Source organism: Haliaeetus leucocephalus, unplaced genomic scaffold (assembly GCF_000737465.1).
Source record: "Haliaeetus leucocephalus isolate CR32 unplaced genomic scaffold, Haliaeetus_leucocephalus-4.0 Scaffold932, whole genome shotgun sequence".
Taxonomy (NCBI): Eukaryota; Metazoa; Chordata; class Aves; order Accipitriformes; family Accipitridae; genus Haliaeetus; species Haliaeetus leucocephalus.
Genome location: NW_010973368.1, coordinates 13,134,702 through 13,158,549, shown reverse-complemented (window position 1 = coordinate 13,158,549; position 23,848 = coordinate 13,134,702). Strand labels below are relative to the sequence as shown.

General features: G+C 38.3%; 1 protein-coding gene across 2 annotated transcripts in view; it reads left to right on the top strand.

Moving 5' to 3' along the window:
* DICER1 (dicer 1, ribonuclease type III) overlaps positions 1 to 23,848 on the top strand; it is a 69,617-nt gene that overhangs the window by 21,756 nt on the left and 24,013 nt on the right. The window contains exons 4-14 of one of the 2 annotated variants that reach the window (XM_010583892.1): positions 7,614 to 7,806; positions 8,737 to 8,899; positions 9,349 to 9,479; positions 10,640 to 10,774; positions 11,617 to 11,777; positions 13,132 to 13,300; positions 15,405 to 15,877; positions 20,386 to 20,518; positions 21,543 to 21,785; positions 21,882 to 22,036; positions 23,460 to 23,592. In XM_010583892.1, coding sequence (XP_010582194.1) covers positions 7,663 to 7,806; positions 8,737 to 8,899; positions 9,349 to 9,479; positions 10,640 to 10,774; positions 11,617 to 11,777; positions 13,132 to 13,300; positions 15,405 to 15,877; positions 20,386 to 20,518; positions 21,543 to 21,785; positions 21,882 to 22,036; positions 23,460 to 23,592 — 2,040 coding nt within the window. In that variant the 5' untranslated portion in view covers positions 7,614 to 7,662. The remainder of the gene's footprint in view (positions 1 to 7,613; positions 7,807 to 8,736; positions 8,900 to 9,348; positions 9,480 to 10,639; positions 10,775 to 11,616; positions 11,778 to 13,131; positions 13,301 to 15,404; positions 15,878 to 20,385; positions 20,519 to 21,542; positions 21,786 to 21,881; positions 22,037 to 23,459; positions 23,593 to 23,848) is intronic. The other variant, XM_010583891.1, reaches the window with a different exon arrangement.

The window sequence follows — 23,848 nt, the reverse complement described above, 5'->3', positions numbered from 1 at the left end:
TTCTTACCCCTTGAGACTAACTCTTTTTTTTGGCTGATGCTAAGCGTGTTTTTAGAAAATAAATTAGACATTCCTGGACAAAGACAAAAACCTACAGCATTAGAAATAATTTTTGTATCACAAGGATTATGCTGGGTACAAATTTACAAATAAACATTGGTGAAGAAAGCAGATGAAATATATTGTGTATGGCAGTAATACATTTTCCTTGTTAATAGGAGATAGTTGTAGTTTTGCTTGGTATTAACTTGGTATGAATATAGCACATACTATGCAAGCAAATGGTGGTAAAAACTTGAAAGATGTATCCCCAGGGCTCTAGTCTCTTCTCTGTTTACTTCAGAGTATCATTCTGTAAATGTTTTAAACAGTCCTTGGAACAGGACTAGATCCAGAATGTCTTACTTCTAGGTGAGTGCCCTACTTGGTTTGGCTTGTATTCCTTAGTGTTTCCTTGAAATTTTTCTGTGCACCAAGGGACTGCTTCAACTTGGATATAATCCTGTGACTAAAAAACCTACACCACAGTTACAGAATTATTGTAGACGAGAAGAAACTGCTATTAAATGTTGCTGGCTGTTCATTCCCAACCTTGTGCCGTTCTGAAATAAAATTCTTTAAATGATAGAACAAGGGATTAGTTTTAGCTGTGCAGTTCACTGTCCGTTCACATGAATGTGCATTAAAGTAAGGACATCAAGTTGTGGATTTTGCTGTTAAAATTATCAAGATTGATGGCCATAAAACTGGACTTTTCAGGATTATTTTAGTAGAACAGGTAAGCTTGGGCACTGTGCTGCTTTGTCCAGCTTCTGTAACCTAGTCTAAAGCCACAGGAAGCAGGACTTGTTTCCTGTGTTTATCCCTCAATATTCAGCTTCAGCAAGTTCTTACAGTTTCTTGTTCTATCAATTTTCAAAATAACGCAGTGGTTAAAGATAGAACATCTTAGCAGGTGTCTTTGTTACTGTGCTGGTTTTGGCTGGGATAGAGTTAAATTTCTTCATAGTAGCTGGTATCGGGCTATGTTTTGGATTTGTGCTGAAAACGGTGTTGATAATGCTGAGATGGTTTTGCTACTGCTGAGGAGAGCTTACAGAGTCAGGGCCTTTTCTGCTTCTCAGCCCATCCCACCAGCGAGTAGGCTGGGGGTGCACAAGAAGTTGGGAGGGGACACAGCCGGGACAGCTGACCCCAACTGACCACAGGGATATTCCAGACCATATGATGTCATGCTCAGCTGGGGGAAGAAGGAGGAAGGGGGGGATGTTCAGAGAGATGGCATTTGTCTTCCCAAGCATTATGCGTGATGGAGCCCTGCTTTCCTGGAGATTTCTGAACGCCTGCCTGCTGATGGGAAGTAGTGAATAAATTCCTTGTTTTGCTTTGCTTGCATGCACAGCTTTTGCTTTACTTGTTAAACTGTCCTTATCTCAGCCCACAAGTTTTCTCACTTTTACCCTTCTCTCCTCCATCCCGCTGTGAGGGAGGTGAGTGAACAGCTGTGTGGTGTTTGGTTGCTGGCTGGGGTTAAACCATGACAGTTACAGTGGCTGAGCAGGACTAGTTTGGGCTTCCCTGTTAGCTAGGTTCAGTTAGCTAGGTTCAGTTGACTTCTGTCCACAAATTCTGAACACATGTACTTACAACTCAAATGTTTTCAATTTAAAATCTGTTCTTCAGGTAGATGTGTTTTTTCCCTTTTTATTTCTAGATGGTCCTGTACTGCTTTTCTTTTATTGAAGAACTTGATATTCTTCTTGCTGTTGAAATACTTAGAATGATACAATTACTTCATTATTCTGGCTTACATTGACATTGATCTTGTCAGATCTCATGTACTTCCAATACAAATGAAGACTAGGAGACTTTAGCACAGCAAGAAGTAGCATTGATGGTTTAGGGAGGAGAACTTTTTCTTTTTCCCCGAGTTAGCATACAGTGGGAGGGAATTTAAGCTACTTCAAGTGTGTTCTGCCTCATGTGAGCTTAACTCTGTTATTTTGCTAATTCATAGAACTATAGAATGCTTTGGATTGGAAGAGACCTTAAAGATCTAGTTCCAGCTCCCCTGCCATGGGCAGGGACACTTTCCACTAGACCAGGTTGCTCAAAGCCCCATCCAGCCTGGCCTTGAACGCTTCCAGGGATGGGACATCCACAACCTCTCTGGGCAACCTGTTGCAGTGCCTCACTACCCTCACAGTAGACAATATCTCCCTCATATCTAATCTAAATCTACCCTCTTTGAGTTTAAAGCCATTCCTCTTGTCCTTTCAGTACATGACCTTGTAAGAAGTCCCTCTCCAGCTTTCCTGTAGGCTCCCTTTAGGTACTGGAAGGCTGCTATAAGGTCTTCCCAGAGCCTTCTCTTCTCCAGGCTGAACAACCCTAACTCTCTCAGCCTGTCTTCATAGGAGGGGTGCTCCAGCCCTCTGATCATCTTCATGGCCCCCCTCTGGACTCACTCCAGCATGTCCATGTCTTTCTTCTGTTGGGGGCTCCAGAGCTGAATGCAGTACTCGAGGTGGGGTCTCATGAGAGCAGAGTAGAGGGGCAGAATCACCACCTTTGACCTGCTGGTTACATTTCTTTTGATGCAGCCCAGGATACGGTTAGCTTTCTGGGCTGCGAACACGCGTGGCTGGGTCATCCTGAGCTTCTCATCAACCAACGCCCCCAAGCCTTCTCCACAGGGCTGCTCTCAATCCATTCTCCACCCAGCCTGTATTTGTGCTTGGGATTGCCCCGACCCATGTGCGGGACCTTGCACTTGGCCTTGTTGAACTTTATGAGGTTTGCACAGGCCCACCTCTCAAGCCCACCTCAAGGTCCCTCTGGATGACATCCCTTCCCTCCAGTGTGTCGACCACACCACACAGCTTGGTGTCGTTGGCAAACTTGCTGAGGATGCACTCAATCCCACTGTCTGTGTTGCCAACAAAGATGTTAAACAGCGCTGGTCCCAATACCAACCCACGAGGAACACCACTTGTCACTGGTGTCCGCTTAGACATCGAGTTGCTGACCGCAACTCTTTGAGTGCTACCATCCAGCCAATTCCTTATCCACTGAGTGGTCCATCTGTGAAATCCATGTCTCTCCAATTTAGAGACAAGGATGTCATGTGGCACAGTGTCAAATGCTTTGCACAAGTCCAGGTAGGTGACATCAGTTGGTCTTCCCTTATCCACCAGCACTGTAACTCCCTTGTAAAAGGCCACCAAATTTGTCAGGGACAATTTGCCCTTAGTGAAGCCATGTTGGCTGTCACCAATCACTTCCTTATTTTCCATGTGCCCTAACATAATTTCCAGGAGGATCTGCTCCATGATCTTGCCAGGCACAGAGGTGAGACTGACTGGCCTGTAGTTGCCCAGGTCTTGCTTTTTTCCCCTTTTTAAAAATGGGGGTTATGTTTCTCCTTTTCCAGTCTGTGGGGACTTCCCTGAACTGCCACGACTTTTCAAATATGATGGACGGTGGCTTAGCCACTTCATCCGCCAGTTCCGTCAGGACCTGCAGATGTATGTCATCAGGTCCCATGGACTTGTGCACCTTTAGGTTCTTAGGGTGGTCTTGAACCTGATCTTGTCCTACACTGGGCGGTTCTTCATTCTCCCAGTCCCTACCTTTGCCTTCTGTGACTTGGGTAGTGTAGCTGGAGCACTTGCCAGTGAAGACTGAGGCAAAAAAGTCATTGAATACTTCAGCCTTCTCCATATTGCAGGTAACCAGGTCTCCTGTTTCCTTCCGGAGGAGGGCCCACATTTCCTCTAGTCTTCCTTTTATCACCAACATACCTATAGAAGCTTTTCTTATTGCCTTTTATGTCCCTGGCCAGATCTATCAGGGCTTTGGCTTTCCCAAGCTGATTCCTGGCTGCTCAGACAATTTCTCTGTATTCCTCCCAGGCTGCCTGTCCTTGCTTCCACCCTCAGTAGGCTTCCTTTTTGTGTTTGAGTTTGTCCAGGACCTCCTTGTTAATCCATGCCGGCCTCCTGGCATTTTTGCATTTCCTATTTGTTGGGATGCGTTGCCTCTGAGCTTGGAGGAGGTGATCCTTGAATATTAACCAGCTTTCTTGGGCCCCTCTTTCCTCCATGGCTGTATCCCATGGTACTCTGCCAAGCAGATCCCTGAAGGGGCTCACCTGAATATGGTATTGAGCTTGCTGTGCGCCCTCCTCGCTGCCCTAAGGATCTTAACTCCACCATTTCATGATCACTGCAGCCAAGGCTGCCCTTGACTCACATTCCCCACCAGCCCCTCCTTGTTGGTGAGAACAAGGTCCAGCATAGCACCTCTCCTTGTTGGCTCCTTGGAGAAGCAAGTTATCATGAATGCATTCCAGGAACCTCCTGCATTGCTTATACTCTGCTGTGTTGTCCCTCCAACAGATACCAGGGTGATTGAAGTCCCCCCTGAGGACAACCAGGGCTTGTGAAGGTGAGGCTGCTCATATCTGTCTGTAGAGGGCCTCATCTGCTCAGTCTCCCTGGTTGGGTGGCCTGTAACAGATCTCCACTACATTGTCACCTGTCCCTGCCCTCCCTTTAATCCTACCTGTAAGGTCTCGGTTGGCTTCTCATCCATCCCCAGGTGGAGCTCCATGTAGTCCAGCTGGTCACTGACATAGAGGGTGACAGCCCCTCCTCATCTCTCCTGCCTGTCCTTCCTAATGAGCCTGTATCCTTCCAGTCCAACACTCCAGTCATAGCAGCCATCCCACCGTGTCTCCGTGATGCCAGTAAGATCATAGCGCTGCAGGTATGCGCAGTGTATCGTAGCTAAATTATCTTTTTTTTTTTTTTTTGGTCAGATTGCAGGGTAATAATGGTATGGTTAGCAGTGGCAGGCAGTGTTGTTTTGCTTGTGCTTACTTTTAAAGTTACAAATGCGTATGTACTTCTTCCTTTGCAGTTCACAGGGTTTTTTGAGAATGCTTTTTGATCTCGATGAGATGATTGTACTTTAGGGCAGGTCTTTCATGACTATACACAAACCAAAATTGTAGTTGAGAGTATATGTTGTTTCACAGCTCTTCCAGATCAAGCTGCCACCGTAAGTATGAATCCCCTTGCTTCTTGCAGTGGGGTAGCTAACCTAATATCACTGTCATGAAATGTGTAGCAAAAGAGATATGCTTATTTGTGAATATTAGATCCTGTACTTGTTTCTTGTTAACAGCCTTCTCAAATAAGGTTGGTTTTCTTTCCTTAATTTCCTCCTGGTGATGTGATAAAGGTATTTTATATGTTTTCAAAGTTGTATTTATGATTTGGAAAAAAAACAAAATAGGCGGAATGAAGAGGAGGCACTGCTGATGTCAAGTGATTATAATACTGAAGCTGGGCTTAGATACAAGAATGATTGGGGAATTGACTTTAGCTTTTATTATGCAGAAGGTTTGGGTTTTTTTTTCCTGGTCCCTTCTAGTCTTGAGCAATTATGATGGCTGTGACCAGGGCTCATTTTAACAAAGTAAACACTTGTGTTTCCACTTCAGTTGCTATACCTAAGTAGAGAAACATGCCTGAGACCATTTCAACAAAATACCGTAGTCATGATAAAGATTTTTGTATCAAAGGATTTTTTTTCATGTTACCAACTAGCATGTTACTCAGTGGAATATAAAAAGAGAAGCTAGATAGATTGAAGTATTAAAGGGGAGCTTCATCTGTAAGCTGGAGTGGGGGAGCTGGGGATGACACACATTTCCCTGTGTTATCTCCCTTTTCCCCTGCTCTCATATACCTAAGCTGTTAGTTCATACAAAAGCTTCACTTACATTAGCAGTACCCAGAGTTTCCAGATGCTTTCTACCAGTGGCTGGGGAATATTGTGTATTATGCTACTGTCCTTCAAAATAATTCTTTATTATGGGACCGAACAATGATACTTCAACTTAACCACACTGTCCTTCAGGACTCCCCCTGTTCCTTTGGAAAAACTGAGACAAAGCTCTATCTCTGACTTCTTTCTATGAAGTGGGATTACTTCTGCATTAATCTGCAAGGGTAGTGACCATGTGATTCAATGTATTGCCTTCTCTTTATTTTACACGATATACCCAAGATGGAAAACTAGAGAGAATTGGTTTAATCTCTTTTGTCAGAGCTTCCCATAGTTATTTAATACTAGTTAAGTTAGAATATAAATCAGTGTTTAGACATGGCCCAAATTATAATATTTAACTTAAAAATGTGAATATACCACAAAGAGCTACAATGTTTTATTAATTGAAGACTATGTTAAATAAAATTTCATCTTGGTACAAAAATAAATGAATACTTTTAAATTGTACTGCTTTATTTGTAATCTCTCAAAGCAGTTATTTCTCATAACCATTAGTGGTTAATATTTTCTATTAGATATCATATCATACTTTTCTTAGTTTTTGTTCCCTACTGCATATTTGCAAAACTTAACCAACTTTACTGTTATATAGAAAAGCAAGGACATTTCTATGCAATAGGATGATAATTAGCTTTTCCTCATGAATTTCTAATGAATGATTAAATTTGAAAGCATCATCATTTTTATGTATTTCTCATTTTGAGATTGATGCTAAAATGAATATAGAGCATCTAGGAATTTTGAGGAAAACTAACTTTTGCAAATACTGTTTTGTTGACTCGGGTATGTATCTGATTTGAAGGGGGGAAGTATTCAAAATGTCTTAGATTTGATGCACTATGTTTGTGTTGCACTTCAGCAATATTTTTCTATATCGTTGGGCCTTAATCAGTTTCCCTGGGCAAGGTAGATTTGATTTTTTTTTTTCTTTTTTTTTTTTACCTTGATCATTCCTGACAGATAGCAAACACTTTAAAAAACCCCTGAGTGATGAGGACTTCATAGCCTTAGTAGGAAAGTGTTTTCCAGCGTGTAATTGTCATCAAGTTGTGAATGGTTGATTTGTTTATCAATTAGAATATCTTTCTGGAAATTGGTGGTTAGCCTGATAAGGGTCCCTTTCTCCATTACTCCGTATCAGAGTCATTAGCAATGATTTGTAATACGTCTGCCAGTTCCTTAAATAGGTAACCTTATCAGAATCTGTTGATTTGAAAATACTGATGTTCTTATGTAGTTATTGTTCTTTCCCTGCTGATTAGGATAAAGTTCCTCTTGCATGTGTATATGTAAAGCTTTAACTGGCCATAGGGACTTTCTGGTTGGAAGGAAAAGTGGAAAATGTGATACTTACTTATGCCTGTGCTCTAGAAAATCAATCTTTTTCTTTCTTGAAGTAAAGCTAAAAGAGCTTTATTTTTTTTAATTTGTTTTTAAAGATATTTTAAATGGTATTCTGTCAGAACATAAATGGAACTCTATTCTGAAACGTATTTGTGTAAATCCAAATGCCTAGAATGAACTTTGCCGTGTAAAGTACAGCTCCTTTCGAATTTCTTTGGTACTTTGATAAACACACATCTTTAAGTTGAAAAGTGCCTATAAATTTAAAATTAACATTTTCTGCTGAAAATAGTATGACATTTAGCACTTAGTGGAAGTAAAATCAAGTAATGTCCTTTTCTTAGAATAAATTTTCTCTTCTTGCTTTATATTGTTACTGTATCTAATACTGTTTCTTTTTCTTCTCATAGTAGGCTGTGCTGGAACAAAAATGCAATGAAAGAAACACTGGATGAATGAATGAAAAGCCCTGCTTTGCAATCCCTCAGCATGGCGGGACTGCAGCTCATGACCCCTGCTTCCTCCCCAATGGGTCCATTTTTTGGACTACCATGGCAACAAGAAGCAATTCATGATAACATTTACACACCAAGAAAATATCAGGTACTAGTGATAATACTAATATAGTAATGTCAAGAAAAAGTAAAATTAATTCCATTAACTTAATAGAAAAAGAACCAGAGCAGCTAGAGAACGTGCAGTGTTGCACACAGTCAGTCTAGGCATGTCTCAGCTCCACCTGTTGGGAGTCTTTAGCTTGGCCATCTTCTACATTTGTAATACCCTCTATTCTCTCTTCTCAGTTTGCTCTAATGAGCAGAACAACTTTTAACCAGAGTATTCTCTTGCTGCTCTCTACAAAATGCTGTTAGGGACAAATACAGAAAACATTACACTGTGCATATTGATTGTATGCATACAATCACGTCTCCTTCCTCCTCTGACCTTCTGTCTCCTACATGGTGAATCTTGATTTTTGGTTCACATACTGGTCAAAGCAGCTCAGTAATGTCAGAAACCCCATTGGAGTACTCTGATTTTCATTTTGTTATGCAAACCTGTTTCTGAGTCCTAGAATTTCAGTTCTCTTTGCACTGCAGAGGTGCCTGAAAGCTAGCATTTGGTCAGTCTTACTGAAAAGCTTAGATCACCTTGACATAATATACTTGCTTGTTTGGCTGAATTGATGTATACAGTTAGATTTAAAAGCTCTAGCTTCTTTATTCACATAATGTATCTAGCAACAGAAGTGTCTATTAAAAAGATATAGCTAGACAGCTACTTAAAATAGCAGCAAATTGTGATACTAAAGGATTTTAGATTTAGAAGATAGACTATATAGTGTGTATTAATATTTTTGGAAAGAACGTGACAATACATTGTTGTGAAAGAGATGTATTCTTTGGCACTGGAAAGATCTCTAGGGATACTGCTGACTTGTCTGTAGTTTATTTACCACTTGTGTTATTTTTTTTTTGTCAGCTTTTTCACTGCATTGCTGCAAGTAAGGACATTATTATTTTTTAAACCTAGGTTGAACTGCTTGAAGCAGCTTTGGATCATAATACAATAGTCTGCTTAAACACTGGCTCAGGGAAGACTTTTATTGCAGTACTACTCACTAAAGAGCTGTCCTATCAGATCAGGGGAGATTTCAACAAAAATGGAAAAAGAACTGTGTTCTTGGTCAACTCAGGTAAGAGGAAAAGTATACTAAGTTCCTGAACATGCTGCTAATATTTCCATGGAATATTCCTTAATAGAAGTTGTGTGAAAGCAAATTTGGGAGAAACTTTTGCATAAAGTCTTCCAACAGCAAAGATGCTAAACTGGATTAAAGAATGTGATGCCTTTCATCTTTTGTTTATGATCCATTCAATATAACCTGTTTATCTCTGTGACATGTTCTGTTTCCTGGTATAAAATTAAGACATTGACTCTGAAGTGCAGTTTAGTTACCAATCTGTTTCCTTGCTGTGGTTTTATATGGAGGCATTTGCCATGTACACTTAGTTCAACATTAGTCTAAGCTAAAGATCATGTTATGAAACACAGTGCTAGGTAATATGACAGGCATCTTGAAAATTAATGTATGAAAAGACCTTTATGTGATTGAGATTTTTTTTTTGTATTTTTTTTCTTAAGCAAATCAAGTTGTTCAACAAGTGTCAGCTGTCAGGACACATTCAGATCTTAAAGTGGGAGAGTATTCAAGTTTAGAGATAACTGAATCATGGACAAAAGAGAAGTGGAGTCAGGAATTCTCTAAGCATCAGGTGATGTATTAAGTGTAAACTATAAAAATAAGCAGAGTCTACAGTAAGTTAGGCATGATCAGAAGTGATAATTTTTTCCAATTATATGTTAACTTATTTTCTAAGAGAAATTCAGTATATTGATATTAGTTGTATATGAATTTTGAGGCAAAACATGTATAGGGCTTCTCAAGTTTTTAAAAAGCTGTCCTTTTAATCCTTTGTTTTCAGTCTCCCTGACTTGTGGTTCATTATGATGATGATTGCAGAAGAAATTTTGAGTGTGCATAGTGTATTTTAAATGCCATTAAAAGATGTTTAAGTATTAGGTAATAGAAATGATGATAAAATTGAATGTTCTTTGGGGATGCAGCACATTCTCTTTGGCATGCATTTTATTTCTGCCTTTTTGGGTACACTATTTCTCTCTAGTTCTCCTTTTAGACAGAAAATCAGTAGCTTTAATGGTAACATTTTCCTTGGTGGTTCTTGGACCCTTTCTGTTACAATCTTTTTTCCATGCTGACCTAAGTATCTTGCAGTAATGCAAATATTTGTTATTTCTGGGGTTTTCTGTCCAGTATTTAATAGTGGCCTATGTTCTGAGGAACTCTGACAAGTGGAAGTGTTACTATACTTGGTGGAGTTTAAAGTTATTGTAAAAATGGTGCATAATTTTATCAAGAAGCTCAACTCTTTATCTGTGATAATATACAAGAAATGAGTTTTCCTTTAAAAAGAATTGTGATAACATCCTGCTTTTCTGTTGTAGCTGCAGGTGGTTATGAGTTTATGAAGAATTATCTTTCTTGCCAGAGGCATGATGATGGGGCACATAAGGGACACTAACTTGTTGTGGACTTAATGACATTTGTTCCGTGTAGTCTGGCTGGTGTTGATATCATCTATTTGTTGTATTACTTCTTTTTTTTTTTTTTTTTTTTCCCTAGGCCTGTGACATATAAAACCTTCAGACAGATTACTTTCTCAAGTAGAGAATGTTTTATTCTCTTTTGTCCTTACCTGGTCTATGTAGATGAATAGTAGCTGATATTTGCTAATACTGTCTAGCAAGACCTGCAGAAGGCTTTGCTATTTCACCCTGACCTAAGCCAGCTTGTACTTTTCTTATACTGACACCTTTTTTTTTTTTTTCTTCTTTTCTTTTCCTTTCAATCTAGGTTCTGGTTATGACATGTCATGTTGCTTTGACTGTTTTGAGAAATGAGTATTTATCCCTCTCAAATATTAATCTTCTGGTGTTTGATGAGTGCCATCTTGCAATCCAGGATCACCCATACCGTGAAATTATGAAGGTGAGTTTATGTTGCATGATGTTCTAATATTTGGTTGAGGAGGAGGAGTGAGGTGGGAGGGCTGGAGAAGTGGGAACTATTTAAGGCAGCTTTTGCTACGAAGGAAAAACATCAGTGGAGCCATATTTTAGCATGTTCTGGGACTGTGAAATTATTGTAATGAATTAAGACTTCAGTGATATCATAAGATAGAAAAATAGTGTGTTCACTGTATTTTGTGGTGGAGATTAAAGAAAACTTTGGCATTAACAGAAAAGAGAAGCTAAATTTATGGAATTAGAGGAATTTTGTAAATTCATTGACAAAATATATGAGTTTGGGAATGGGATGCACTAATAAGTTTTTATTATTTTAAAATACTGATTTCTACAGATGTTTGCAGGGCTCTTTGAGGGTATTCTTGGCTCCATGTGATATTTGGCTTATACAATATGAGAAACCTGTATAATAGATGTCTTTCCAAATCTCTCTTCAAGTTTAACCAAAGCATATGTCTTCTATTTTTTTTAGATGATACTTTAGTTTTTACATGGTGTGGAAGTATTATGATATGTGTGTTGTAAATGTGGCAAGGATACTCTGTGCTATGCTAACTGTTTATTTCTTTATATTTTTTCACATTGTAAATATTTACCTTTAAAGATGATTGCTGTTAAATCGTTAGTCAATTTCTACTTTAACTTCCAGTCATTAGAATAGAAAATATTCATTCAATGTTTGGTTCATTTTCCACCACCTACTATTGAAATTCTAGTTTCCATGTAAACATCTAATTTTGCAGTCTGCTAGCTTGATGGTAGATTTGCAATAGTTAAGGTATTTAATTCTGTTTTACTTCACAGATCTGTGAGGATTATCCATCATGTCCTCGAATCTTGGGATTAACAGCTTCCATTTTAAATGGGAAATGTGATCCTGCCGAGTTAGAGGAGAAGATCCAGAAGCTGGAGAAAATTTTAAAGAGCAATGCTGAAACTGCAACTGACTTGGTGGTCTTAGACAGGTATGTTGTACAGTTACGGCTGTTAAATTGATGCCTACGTTTTCATTTTGGCTAAAAGAATAAACCAGTAGAAATATTTGCTCTCTTAAATTTTAGGAAAGTTTATGTGTATGTGATGCCATTACTTCTATTCACACCAGGGAAGGAATGTTAAATTGCGTTTTGAGTAACCAGTGTTGAAGTACATCTTTCCTTAAAGTTAGGTCAAAGGCTGATTGGCCTTGGTATTCAGAGATTCTCTGTAATTGTTAAAAAAATTAAAAAATAAAAAAAAAGGCAATAAAACAACTAACCACTCCCACCCCCCAACCCAAACAAGCCAAAAAACCCAACCAACAACAAAAAAACCTACGCCAACACACACCCAACCAAAAAATTCATGTTACACAACGTATTTCTGAATCTGTAAAATGCACTGTCTTATGTTTGGAGAGTAACTGGTTCATGTTCAGTGTGTGCCATAATGTTGCTATTTAATTTAGGAAAATGTTGCAACAGCCACAGTACAAGATATTCTTAATGCCAGAAAAGTTGCATGATTTTTTTTTTCTTCCCCCTTCTGCCCCTGCCGCAAGAGTAGCCTGGGTTTAGAGGCTGATGAAAGAGAGGGAGATGTGAGGGAGCAGTAAAACCAATATTGAAGTAGCAGAGCAATAGCAGAGCGAGTGGGTCTTTTCCTGTATGTTCTTACAGAATGTAGAATCCTGTGAATGATGATTTGTTGTAGAGGAAAATTAGTGTGAAATGATTCATATGCGCCATGTTTTCTTGCACCAGCTGTACTGGTGAACTGAGTTTCAGACAAGGTCAAAGATGGTTATTTCATGTTCTGAAACAGGTGTTTTGTGGGTGTGTTTTTTAAAGGCATTTTTCTGAACTTGAGTGAACCATTGCTTTTAGGAATTTCTCACTCATAGCTCTGTCATTCAAGAAGAGTAATTACTTGTGTAAGTGTGTATATATAGACCTAAACTGACATTATGTGGATTGTATTTGGCATATCAAAAGATTACAGTTTGGAAAAATAAAAGTGAAGATGGTGGTCAAGTAAATACAATCTGCTTTGCCTTAGATTTTCCAATATTTGAAATTAATATTAGTGATATTAACCTCCTTTTTAGGGAGTGTATTAGAAGGAATGATATTTTAGAATGAAGTATTTAGGGTGGTGGAGGTGTTTTACTTTGAAATATTTAACTGTGTAACTATTCATCATTATTAATTCATGGTGGGGAAAGAAACGTGCTTGAATATACTTCATGTTGCTGTTGTTATTTGCTGTATAACCTTAACAGGCTGAAATAGCTCTGACTTTGAGAAGCTGTGTTTAACTTGATCTTTGCCCTCAATTAAGATATACTTCTCAGCCATGTGAGATTGTTGTAGACTGTGGACCATATACTGACAAAAGTGGGTTGTATGGAAGATTATTAAAGGAATTGGATGAAGCGCTTACTTTTCTAAATGACTGCAACATATCTGTACATTCAAAAGAAAGAGATTCCACCTTAATTTCTAAGCAGGTAAGGACATTAAGCTACGTGAAAAACCTGGGGAATAGAAATCTTACTGCTGTGTTTCTTTGCCATGTATGTTACATTATTGAAACTTTCTAAGCTAGCCATCCTAGACTATCTGAGCAAAAAGACTTCTGATTTTTGTACTCACTAAGAGCGCAGGTCTTTCCATAAATGAGTGGGGCATCAATGTCAACCATTGATTAGACCTTCATCTAGTCTGAGATTCAAATTTGCTTAAGGCAGTAAAATAATTCTGCACCCTGATGTTGTGGGGCCTTATTTCTGAAGTCAAGAATTTGACACCTTTGTGATCTCTCATGACCTTTGAATAATTAAGTACAGAAGAAGAAATAATACCTCGGGAAGTATTTGGAAAAACTGTACCCAGGTGTATTAAAGGATGATAAAGTAAGAATTCAGGCAAAAATTCCAACCATAGATCTACAGTTTCTACAATTTATCTTAGAGCAATATTGGACTAGTGCCACACCTAGCTGGAATGGAATTTGAGCCTCAAGCTTGCCCCTAACTTTCCATGTGTTTGCCTCTATGTTGTCATGCGAGATGGCAGAGAAGAGGCCAGAAGGCATGGTGTATTGAGTAGGGACCTGTGACACATGGGGTTCGGGCAGCTTTTTTTCCCTCTTGGGCTTTGTGGTTTGGAATTGCCTCCTGAGGTACAACTATTTAGGTATGTAAGTCTTTGATTAACAAGAAGTCAGCAGCGAGTCACATTTCTATAATAGTCCATGAGGAAGTTGGAGAACATATTTCTTTACTCAGCCCAAAGTATTCCAGTTTCCTTCAACATTCTTAGAAACCCAGCACTCTGATGCTGTCCAGAAAAAGATTATTTGGGCCAGAGGGAAGGATGATACATAAGGCAGCCTATCACAGCTGCATGGAAAAAGAAACTCCCGGTTACTTTTGTGCTAAACTCAAAATGTAATAGGATAAAATATATAAAGAATGCTGGTGGCAGTCCCCAAGATTTCCATAGTCCAGAAGAGTGGATTAACTGCTGTGCTTCTAATGCAACCCTCTGTGCTTGTTTTCTGATCCAATAGCTTTCCAAGAAGATGGAGGCACCCATATTAAGAAATCAGTTTTCAGCCTGAAGAGCCTTTTGTCTTGGCACTAGAGAGCATCCAGCCTCTATGTGCAATTATGATTAGTTTAGACAAATTTTGCCCTTAATACTTACAGCTGACAAACTTCAGGGAGGATAGTGTAAAGAGGATGATAACCTGTTTTTCACTTTTTCATAGAAGGGAAGAAGGAAGAGAAATTAAAGCAGCAACTGAAAATTGTATCATCCTGACTGTTGTTACAGTTCTGTTGTAATTCTTCTGTTGTAATGGTACATCCAAATCCTGAGTCTTTTTAATAGTATTATCAATGTACCCCATTTCTGGATTCCTAGTTTATTGTTTGAACACTTGACTCTTCAGGCGGAAAGTATGCCATCAGATAAGATGTTGATGGTACTCAACTACCTATGCTATGGTCTCTGAGTAGGGTATAGTTCTTGTTTTCCTATTTCACCCACACATACAAACCCCTAATTTTTTTCCTTTGAGAGGGTAGACTTGCTAAGATTACCCTAAGGCCACTGTACAACTTTCTGGTTAGATGCTTTTGAAACCACGGCAAGTATCAGTAACAAATAAAGTAAAAATGCCCAGTAAACTGTCTATTTTATTAGTTTTATGTTAAATATAAAGGATAATAATTTCTGCTTTATTTATCTAGCTGTCTCAAGAAGTATTCTCCTTAGCATAATTATTTTAAGGTAAATTTCAAATTACAATTCCATTAAATTCTAAAATACTCTTTTAAGGGGTTTTTTTTTTTGAGATTCGGAAACATACAAAGTTCAAAGTGTAGTTGTAGTAATTTAGGGGGGAGGGGGAAACTTGCCCCATTAGAAACACAAAAGTTCCCAAGGTCATCTAAATAACAAAAGCAGACTTCTAAATATTTTTATAATAGAACAATTGTCATAATCCTTACAAAGATTGCGCTATATGAGAAACAAGATCTCAGTCTTAAATGAATAGTTCACGAATGTACTCTTTGAACTGATATTTGAATTCATGTGTTGTAGATACTGTCAGACTGTCGAGCTGTGTTGGTTGTTCTGGGACCCTGGTGTGCAGATAAGGTAGCTGGGATGATGGTGAGAGAGCTACAGAAGTATATCAAACATGAACAAGAGGAGCTGCACAGGAAATTTTTATTGTTTACAGACACTTTCCTAAGGAAAATACATGCACTCTGTGAAGAGCACTTCTCGCCTGCCTCACTTGATCTGAAATTTGTAACCCCAAAAGTAATAAAGCTGCTTGAAATCTTGCGCAAATATAAACCATATGAACGGCAGCAGTTTGAAAGTGTTGAATGGTATAACAATAGGAATCAGGATAACTACGTATCTTGGAGTGATTCTGAAGATGATGAGGAGGATGAAGAAATTGAGGAGAAAGAGAAGCCAGAGACTAATTTCCCATCTCCCTTTACTAATATTTTATGTGGAATTATTTTTGTGGAAAGAAGATACACAGCAGTTGTTCTAAATAGGTAAAGCTTTTTATTTATTTTTTTTTTTAAATGCATTTAAAAAAAGAAAAAAGAGACTCAGCTGCAGGCACATGGATGTTAATATCATGAATATGTAGGGGATTGTCTTGTATTTTCAGAACTCTATTTTAAAGTTGGTTTAGGAGATCATACTGGATCTGTGTAAAGAATAACAACAAAAAAATTCACTCTATGTATTTATGGGGTGGATGGGAAGAGCATGTGTCTTTGCAAATTGTACTCGAGGGCTTGTTTTGGACCTGAGTTTGTAATTTGATTCCTTTAGAAGGCAAAATGTGAAATACTGTACTGTCGTGGTTTAACCCCAGCCAGCAGCTAAGCACCACACAGCCGCTCGCTTACTTCCCTCCCACCCAGTGGGATGGAGGAGAGAATCAAAAAGGAAAAAGTGAAACTTGTGGGTTGAGATAAGAACAGTTTCATAGAACAGAAAGGAAAAAAACTAATAATGATAATAGTAACAATAATAAAATGACAATACTAATAAAAGGACTGGAATATACAAAAGAAGTGATGCACAATGCAATTGCTCACCACTTGCCGACCGATGCTGTTAGTTCCCAAGCAGCGATCCCCCAAGGCCAACTCCCTCCAGTTTATATACTAGATGTGACATCCATTGGTATGGAATACCCCTTTGGCCATTTTGGGTCAGCTGTCCTGGCTGTGTCCCCTCCCAACTTCTTGTGCCCCTCCAGCCTTCTTGCTGGCTGGGCATGAGAAGCTGAAGAAGCCTTGACTTAGTCTAAACACTGCTTAGCAGCAACTGAAAACATCAGTGTGTTATCAACATTCTTCTCATACTGAATCCAAGACATAACACTACACCAGCTACTAGGAAGAAAATTAACTCTATCCCAGCTGAAACCAGGACACTGTGCTTAACTTGTAAAATACTCATATACTGATTTGTCTTAATCAGTGTTTAAATTTATATTTGCAATGGATGCTGGAAACTTCCCTAACCTACAGAGTGCAACACTCCTGGAAGTTTTACTATTACCTTACTAAATCACATTATTATATGATCCAAGTCTACAGAAAATCAAATTTGCCCTTGCACGAATATCTTTAAGATTTACCAGTACTACTTTAACAGTTGGTGTTTATAAAAAACCTATTCAGTCAAACACTAAGCACTTTCATAAAGTCTCCACCAAGAAAAATATGAACCCTGGAGTATTTGCCAAGGTATACTATGCAATACTCTAGTTCCTTATCAGTTCTTATTCCTGAATGTGATTCATGTTAGTTTTACATAACACTTAATTGTTAAATGCTGTTTGCCACAAACCATGGATGACATCTGATTTATTCACCTATCTTGATTTTGAGGATTTGGTAGGGGTTTTTTGATAGTGTACTAAATGTCCTATGCAATTTGTTTATTGCATTCTGGATACCTCTGAATCTGACCAGTCTGTTGTTACCTTTTTGCGTGAGTCAGTAGTTTGAGTGCATAATATATTCTTTGATCTGCAGACTTCCCTATGTGTTTTGTGAACTTCATCTTTTTTCTTTGCCTTCTTTGCATTTTTAGATATGTTTACATAAATAAGCAATATGAGGCAAACTAAGCCATTCAGTGAAATGAACATATTCTGTTAATAACTCCTGAAGAAATAACATTAACAGATTCTGATAAATTTTTGCTGAGCTGAAATGAGCATTTCATTATCCTAAAGGGAGTGAACAGAACTGGGAATTTTTTTTCTTCTCTGCTAAGTTATGAATGTGATTTAAATTACACTTTTTCCACTGTGCGTTCTTGTAGACCAATTTATGCATTATACTATATCCTAACTGCTGTTGAACCTGACAGAATATGACGTCTAGATCAGATAGGTAACCAAATTCTGCCGTCTTTAAGCTTTAGGCATGTTTGGTACAGGTTATTGGCAGCAAAAAAATAAAACTATATGTAACTTACTATCCACTTCTGAAAGCTACCTAGCAGATTCTCAAAATGCTCCTTCACCTCATATAACACATCTGGTCTCAAAATACCTGGATGATCAGCAGACCTGAGCTGTTGGAATTAAGACTGAAAGCTTTCAGTGAAGAACCTCACTGTAGGCTCACTTCAATTGAGTGGATTTAGTTCAAGGGTGTCTGCTGATTGTAGCTATACTTACGCTGTATATACAGGTGGAAAGACTGTCTCCTGAATAAGGAAGTCATGATTGTTTGCATTAGTATATCAAAACCAGTTGAGCTTACAGTAATCTAGTATGGATCGTTATACAGAACTAAGTTAAAGCAGAAGTATAATTTTTCTTAAAATATATTTATTATGATAGTATTTAGAGACTAGAATCCCATTTTATGAAGTCCATGATGGCTAAGGAAGGGCAAAATTCATGGCATGTGTTGTACTTTCTGGGAGAAATGGGTAGGAATTTTCTCTGAAGCAGTAATTAGAGATAATATTTTTCTTTAGAGATCTTTAGCAACAGCCACTGCACATGTAAATACTACAAATTAAAAACAAACAAAAACTTCAACTTATTCTTTATTATTACACACAACTGATGAAGTGGCACACTTACTGTTTTATTTGGTGTATACAGTTGAGTTCTGTTGTCTGTAAGCTCCCTTTCAGAAGAGACAGCATCTTCTAAAGCCCAGTTTCCTTCCATTTTCATTCCATTTCCTTTCAACTCTCTCTGAGAGGGGTCTGAAAGCAGAAGGTTTTGTATCTGTTTGAAAAACAGCACCTGTGATCTACCACTAATAATACTTTTTTAACCACAAGGTTGAAGTCTTGAATATTTCTCAAGAACTTGCTAAAGATCTGCACAGTGAAATGTTTATTCAGATGTTTTTAATTGTCCACTTCTGTAATAAGTGAGATACAGTAACAATGTTTGAGATGCTTAGTAGGTACTCAGACTGAAGCTATATGACTTGACAAATATGCCATGTGGAAAAAGAAATATAAAAAAAAATAATTATGGTTTTTGTCCAGTTATTAACCCATGCTTAGTACGTCTGTCTCAAGAGCCTAGACTGCATACAGAAACATGAATCCATTTAGCCTTGAACTAACAAATCACACTCATTTTAGTACAGGACAATCCTTCCAGTCTGTTTCCGTAAGCATAGCAAGCTATTTGCCACTTCTCTATTCTCTTGCCTATATTCCCTGTCCATTCCAGTTTTAACAGATGGTGAAGGAAGGAAAGGAAGTCTTCAAGGTGTTTTTTGTTCCCATAAATCTTGTTTAAAACAGCGGCCAGGTGAAGGGGAGAGACTTCAGTAGTTTTCCAAGGGTAGAAAGGGCAGAGAGAACTTTGCCATTTTCCATCTGGTTTGGCAGCAGCCTGCTGGGCAGGTGGTAGGCATGTAGCGGGGGACTGGCACAACACCCATCTTATGTGAGGCAGAACTGCTAGAGATGTAACTGGGAAAGGTTAGGATTACTGTTGGAGGTACACAGAGGCAGGCTGTCCTTTGGATATGAGGAGCACCTGGTAGTAGACATGACAGACGTGCTATGAGCAAAGTGGTCCTGGGATGGCTATAGTGAGATGTGCAAGGGATGTAACTTTTTGTATATGATCCCTTGATTTTTATTGGCTCTGCTGCTCAAAAACCTGTTACGGTTGAGAAATCCCAGGTTCTGTTCATGCTGAAAACAGAACAACTAAGGATGCTGCAGCATAATTACTTTGATTGCATAATGTAATTATGCTTTTAAATCCATAAATGCCTAGTTCTAGATTCAGTGCATTATTTATATAAGTAATCTTGACCTTGTCGGAAATCAAAACACTGCAGAAGCCAGCCTTTCCTGATTCTGTAACCTAAAGAAAGACATAGGGGAATAAACTGAGAGCATGGATGATCCTTAGCCCCCTGTTCAGTGTTCCTTTTAAAGAATTGGATTAAATCCTCTAATTGTAGATACATTTGGGTTAATTTCAGAAGTAGTAAACATCTCACTGGGTAGGCTGAGCATTGCTCTTCAGAAGAACAGGTCAACATTTTGTCATTAGTATACCTGAACAGAATATTTATTATTATATTAAGGAGAATAAGAATCTGTATTTTAACCTGAAAATTAACACATTATATTGAGGAAACATACTTTGTTGAGAGAGCAGTTACAGGTCTTTCTGCTAAAATCAGTCATAATTTACAGAAAATGAGATTAACTAAAGCAGTTGTGAGTAGGGTGCCTTAACAACAGGGAGCCTTAGAGTAATAGATTGGTTTAAAAATATCTGGTTTTACCATGGTAGGTCTGAAATGCATGTGATGCATGCACACTCATGCTGTGTATGTATGCAGTCTGTCTTTTATTATCCTTACAGAAGTTTTCACTAGAATTAGTGTTTTTAGAGAAGCCTGAGGTCAGTTTATGTGTTAGCATGGCTTAATTGTCATGCTTCCATTTTTTTCTATTAATGTAGGTCTTCCAAACTAAAGATTGTCTTCCATTTTCTGGGTTGTGTGACTTCTAAAAACACATGTAATATTTTTAGGTTGATAAAAGAAGCTGGCAAGCAAGATCCAGAACTGGCTTACATCAGTAGCAATTTTATAACTGGACATGGCATTGGCAAGAACCAGCCTCGTAACAAGCAGATGGAAGTAGAATTCAGAAAACAGGAAGAGGTAACTTAAAGAAAAATAATGGAAACTAGCAGTATCTTCAGAACCTTTTGTTTTCTTCCTTTTTTTTTTCCCTTGTGTGTGTGTGTGTTTGTCTTTAAAAACAAGAAAAAACCTTAACAGGCAGTGTCTGGGGCACAGTCATTGGAAGTTCAGGGAATACCTGGGGTTTAACAGATATGCATACTTACTGGAGATACAGATATTCATCACTAAAAAACCAACCAAACAAAAAAAAACCCCAACGTTTGGAGACATTGCTATGTCACATTACACAAACAGAAATTAAAACTTCATGTAAGATCATGTTTGTGTCTAGCCAGATCATCAACCATCTAATTTTTCTGCATTGGGTTAGTAGTAGTACAGTAATACTGTAAAGAAGATCAAGGTTCCTGATGTTTTCAACAGTTGAGCTGGTTTTAATATTTATCTTTGCTGGGAGTGAATTTGGTAAATCGTTAAATGATACTAATATAAAACCACATGATTTTCCTTTCACTTAAAACATGTGAAGTATTTTGAAAGCAAATGCATTTATCCCTCACCCCTGGCTGGGTTGTCTTTCAGACTTCCCTCCAGAAACCTCACCTTTCCTTAGCATTGTTTAATAAATATTCTAAATACTAGCTCTAGAATGTGCTCCGCCCCCTAAGGATGTTTCAACCTCAGAACAGTTGGAAAAGATGCTGTCCTAAAAGCAGCATTTTTTTTTTTTTTTTTTTTTTTAATACTACAGCTGAAAAGTTAGTTGTAAATAAATAGATGGGATCCTCTCCATTGCTAGTGGCTGTACTAGCTTCTTGGACTCGTGTAATTCCACATACCAGGTTTGATTCCTAGCTGTTCTGATAAATAGTCTTGCTCTGTTTCCAAAAAGATTTTTTTTGTACTAGTTTTATATCTGCATATTTAGACAAGGTTTTGGAATGTCTGATCCACTCTGTTTTTACTGGTTTTTGATGAATCTGGTGACGGAAACGGATCTGGGACTAATCTCTCAAATTTGTCTTCATTACTTTTGCAGGTTCTTAGAAAATTTCGAGCACATGAGACGAACTTACTTATTGCTACTAGTATTGTAGAAGAGGGTGTTGATATACCAAAATGCAACTTGGTGGTGCGTTTTGATTTGCCCACAGAATACCGTTCCTATGTGCAGTCAAAAGGAAGAGCTAGAGCACCAATTTCCAATTACATTATGTTAGCAGATACAGACAAAATCAAAAGTTTTGAAGAAGATCTTAAGACATACAAAGCAATTGAGAAGGTATGAGGTCAAAGGAATGTGCCTGGTTTTGTTAAATATATAGGTATTTTTTTAAGGGGAAAATCTCTCATCATGTTCTGTTCTTCAAATGTTAAGATCCTCAGAAATAAATGCTCAAAATCTGTTGATACCAATGAAACTGAAACTGAACCCATTGTTGATGATGATGATGTATTTCCACCCTATGTGTTGAGGCCAGATGAGAACAGTCCAAGAGTTACTATTAATACTGCTATTGGACACATAAATAGGTAAGAGGCATATTCACTTTTTTCTACTTGTCTTGACTAAAAAGTTTCTTTGTCTTGCAACATGGAAGCACAGGCTGGGGCATTGTACACATATTCACTTAGAAATCTCGACAGGATCTTCTCTCTTACGGAAAGTGGTCACAGTGATTGGAAGGGATAATTTGCTTTTTGTCTCTTTGTCCTACAGAGGTTCCAGCTCTGATAATAAATATAGTGATGTCATTCCCTGTTTAATTAAAAGCTGCCCTGAAAACTTGAGTTTCAAAAGGGGTAGTAAGATTATTTTGGGGTTTTTTTTGCTAACAAGCTAGCTTTAAACATACCAAAACAAATAAATAAATAAAAGTGGCTTGTTAAAACTGTTAGTAAAATCTTCCAGTTCTACTATTCACATTTGTAATAGCAATCTCTTGTCGTGTTTAAAAACAAAAATAAAGCTGAACATAATACAAGTCCCCAGGACAGGATGGTATGCTTCCAAGGGGGGCTAGCCAAGTACCATCTTTTTAAGGCCATGGCAATTAGAGGAGGCCCTCAGTGACAGGAAAAGATAACTGTTATGACACTTCAAAAAAGGCAAGGAAAATGATCTGGGGAGCTACAGACTGGTCAGTTTTACCTTAGTCATATCAAATATTATGGACGAAGTCCTCATGGAAGCAGTCTCCAGGTGCATAAAGGAAAAGGGGGTTGGCTGCAGCCAGTGGAGTTTTATTGAGGGTAGTTTTTGCCTGACCAACCTTGTCTCCTGTGTGATGAAGTGATTGACTCTAGGAACCGCAGAAAAGCAGTGAATATCATTTACTTAAGTAAAGCTTTTGATGCAATTGCCCTAGTACCTTATTCCTAGTACCCAAATTCTTGAGATGCAGACTGTTTCGGTGGACTGCCTGGTAAATAAAACCTGGCAAAGCAGTCAGATTCAAAGAGTGTAATGGTAGATGGTTCAAAGGCTAGCTGGCAGCTGGTTATATGTGGCATTACTCATGGGCCACTAGGAGGTCCAATACAGTTTAACATCAGCATGTTTGCATTTGACACCAAGCGGGAGAGGGAGAAGTGAGTGCTGTGGAGGAAAGACTACCATTCAGAGGACAGAACCATGACAGATAAGAGGAATAAGATGACAGTAAACTCGGAAGATTAAATGACAAATGCACACTCTGGGACCTGAGATGGAATAGTCTTGTGCATCATTACAACCTTGGAACCACCTTGCTGAAGACCAGCTTTGTAGTAAAGGACTTGGAGGTCTTCTGCTCTGTAGGTAGTTGAATGAGTCAGCAGTGTACCCTTGCAGTGCTCAGTATGGCCTGAAACCATCTTCTGTAGTGTTTAGACCAGTAAGGTAAGATTCCACTGAACCGTGTTTAGGTTTCAATTTGCAGCTTTTGATGATTTGTAAAATGTTTTGTGCACTTAGGTACTGCGCTAGATTGCCGAGTGATCCATTTACGCACCTAGCTCCCAAGTGTAAAACCCGAGAACTACCTGATCATACGTTTTACTCTACTCTCTACCTGCCAATCAACTCACCTCTTCGAGCTTCAATTGTTGTAGGTATTTGGGGAAAGAAAAGTACGGAAATAAGTGAATGTGTTGTTATAGATGTGTCTGTGCCATTTCTAGAATTAGTTTCATTGTTGTTAATGAAAACTGCTTTTTCTTTTCCTGTGTTGTGCTCTGTAACTGTATTTAGATTGTGGTTTGTTTCTGTTATAATCTGTTTTCCAGCAGTTACTCTTTATTCTAAATGTAAAAATGTTTAGATACTCTTCCCAGTGCCTTGGCTTTTTTCACATATTTATGTGT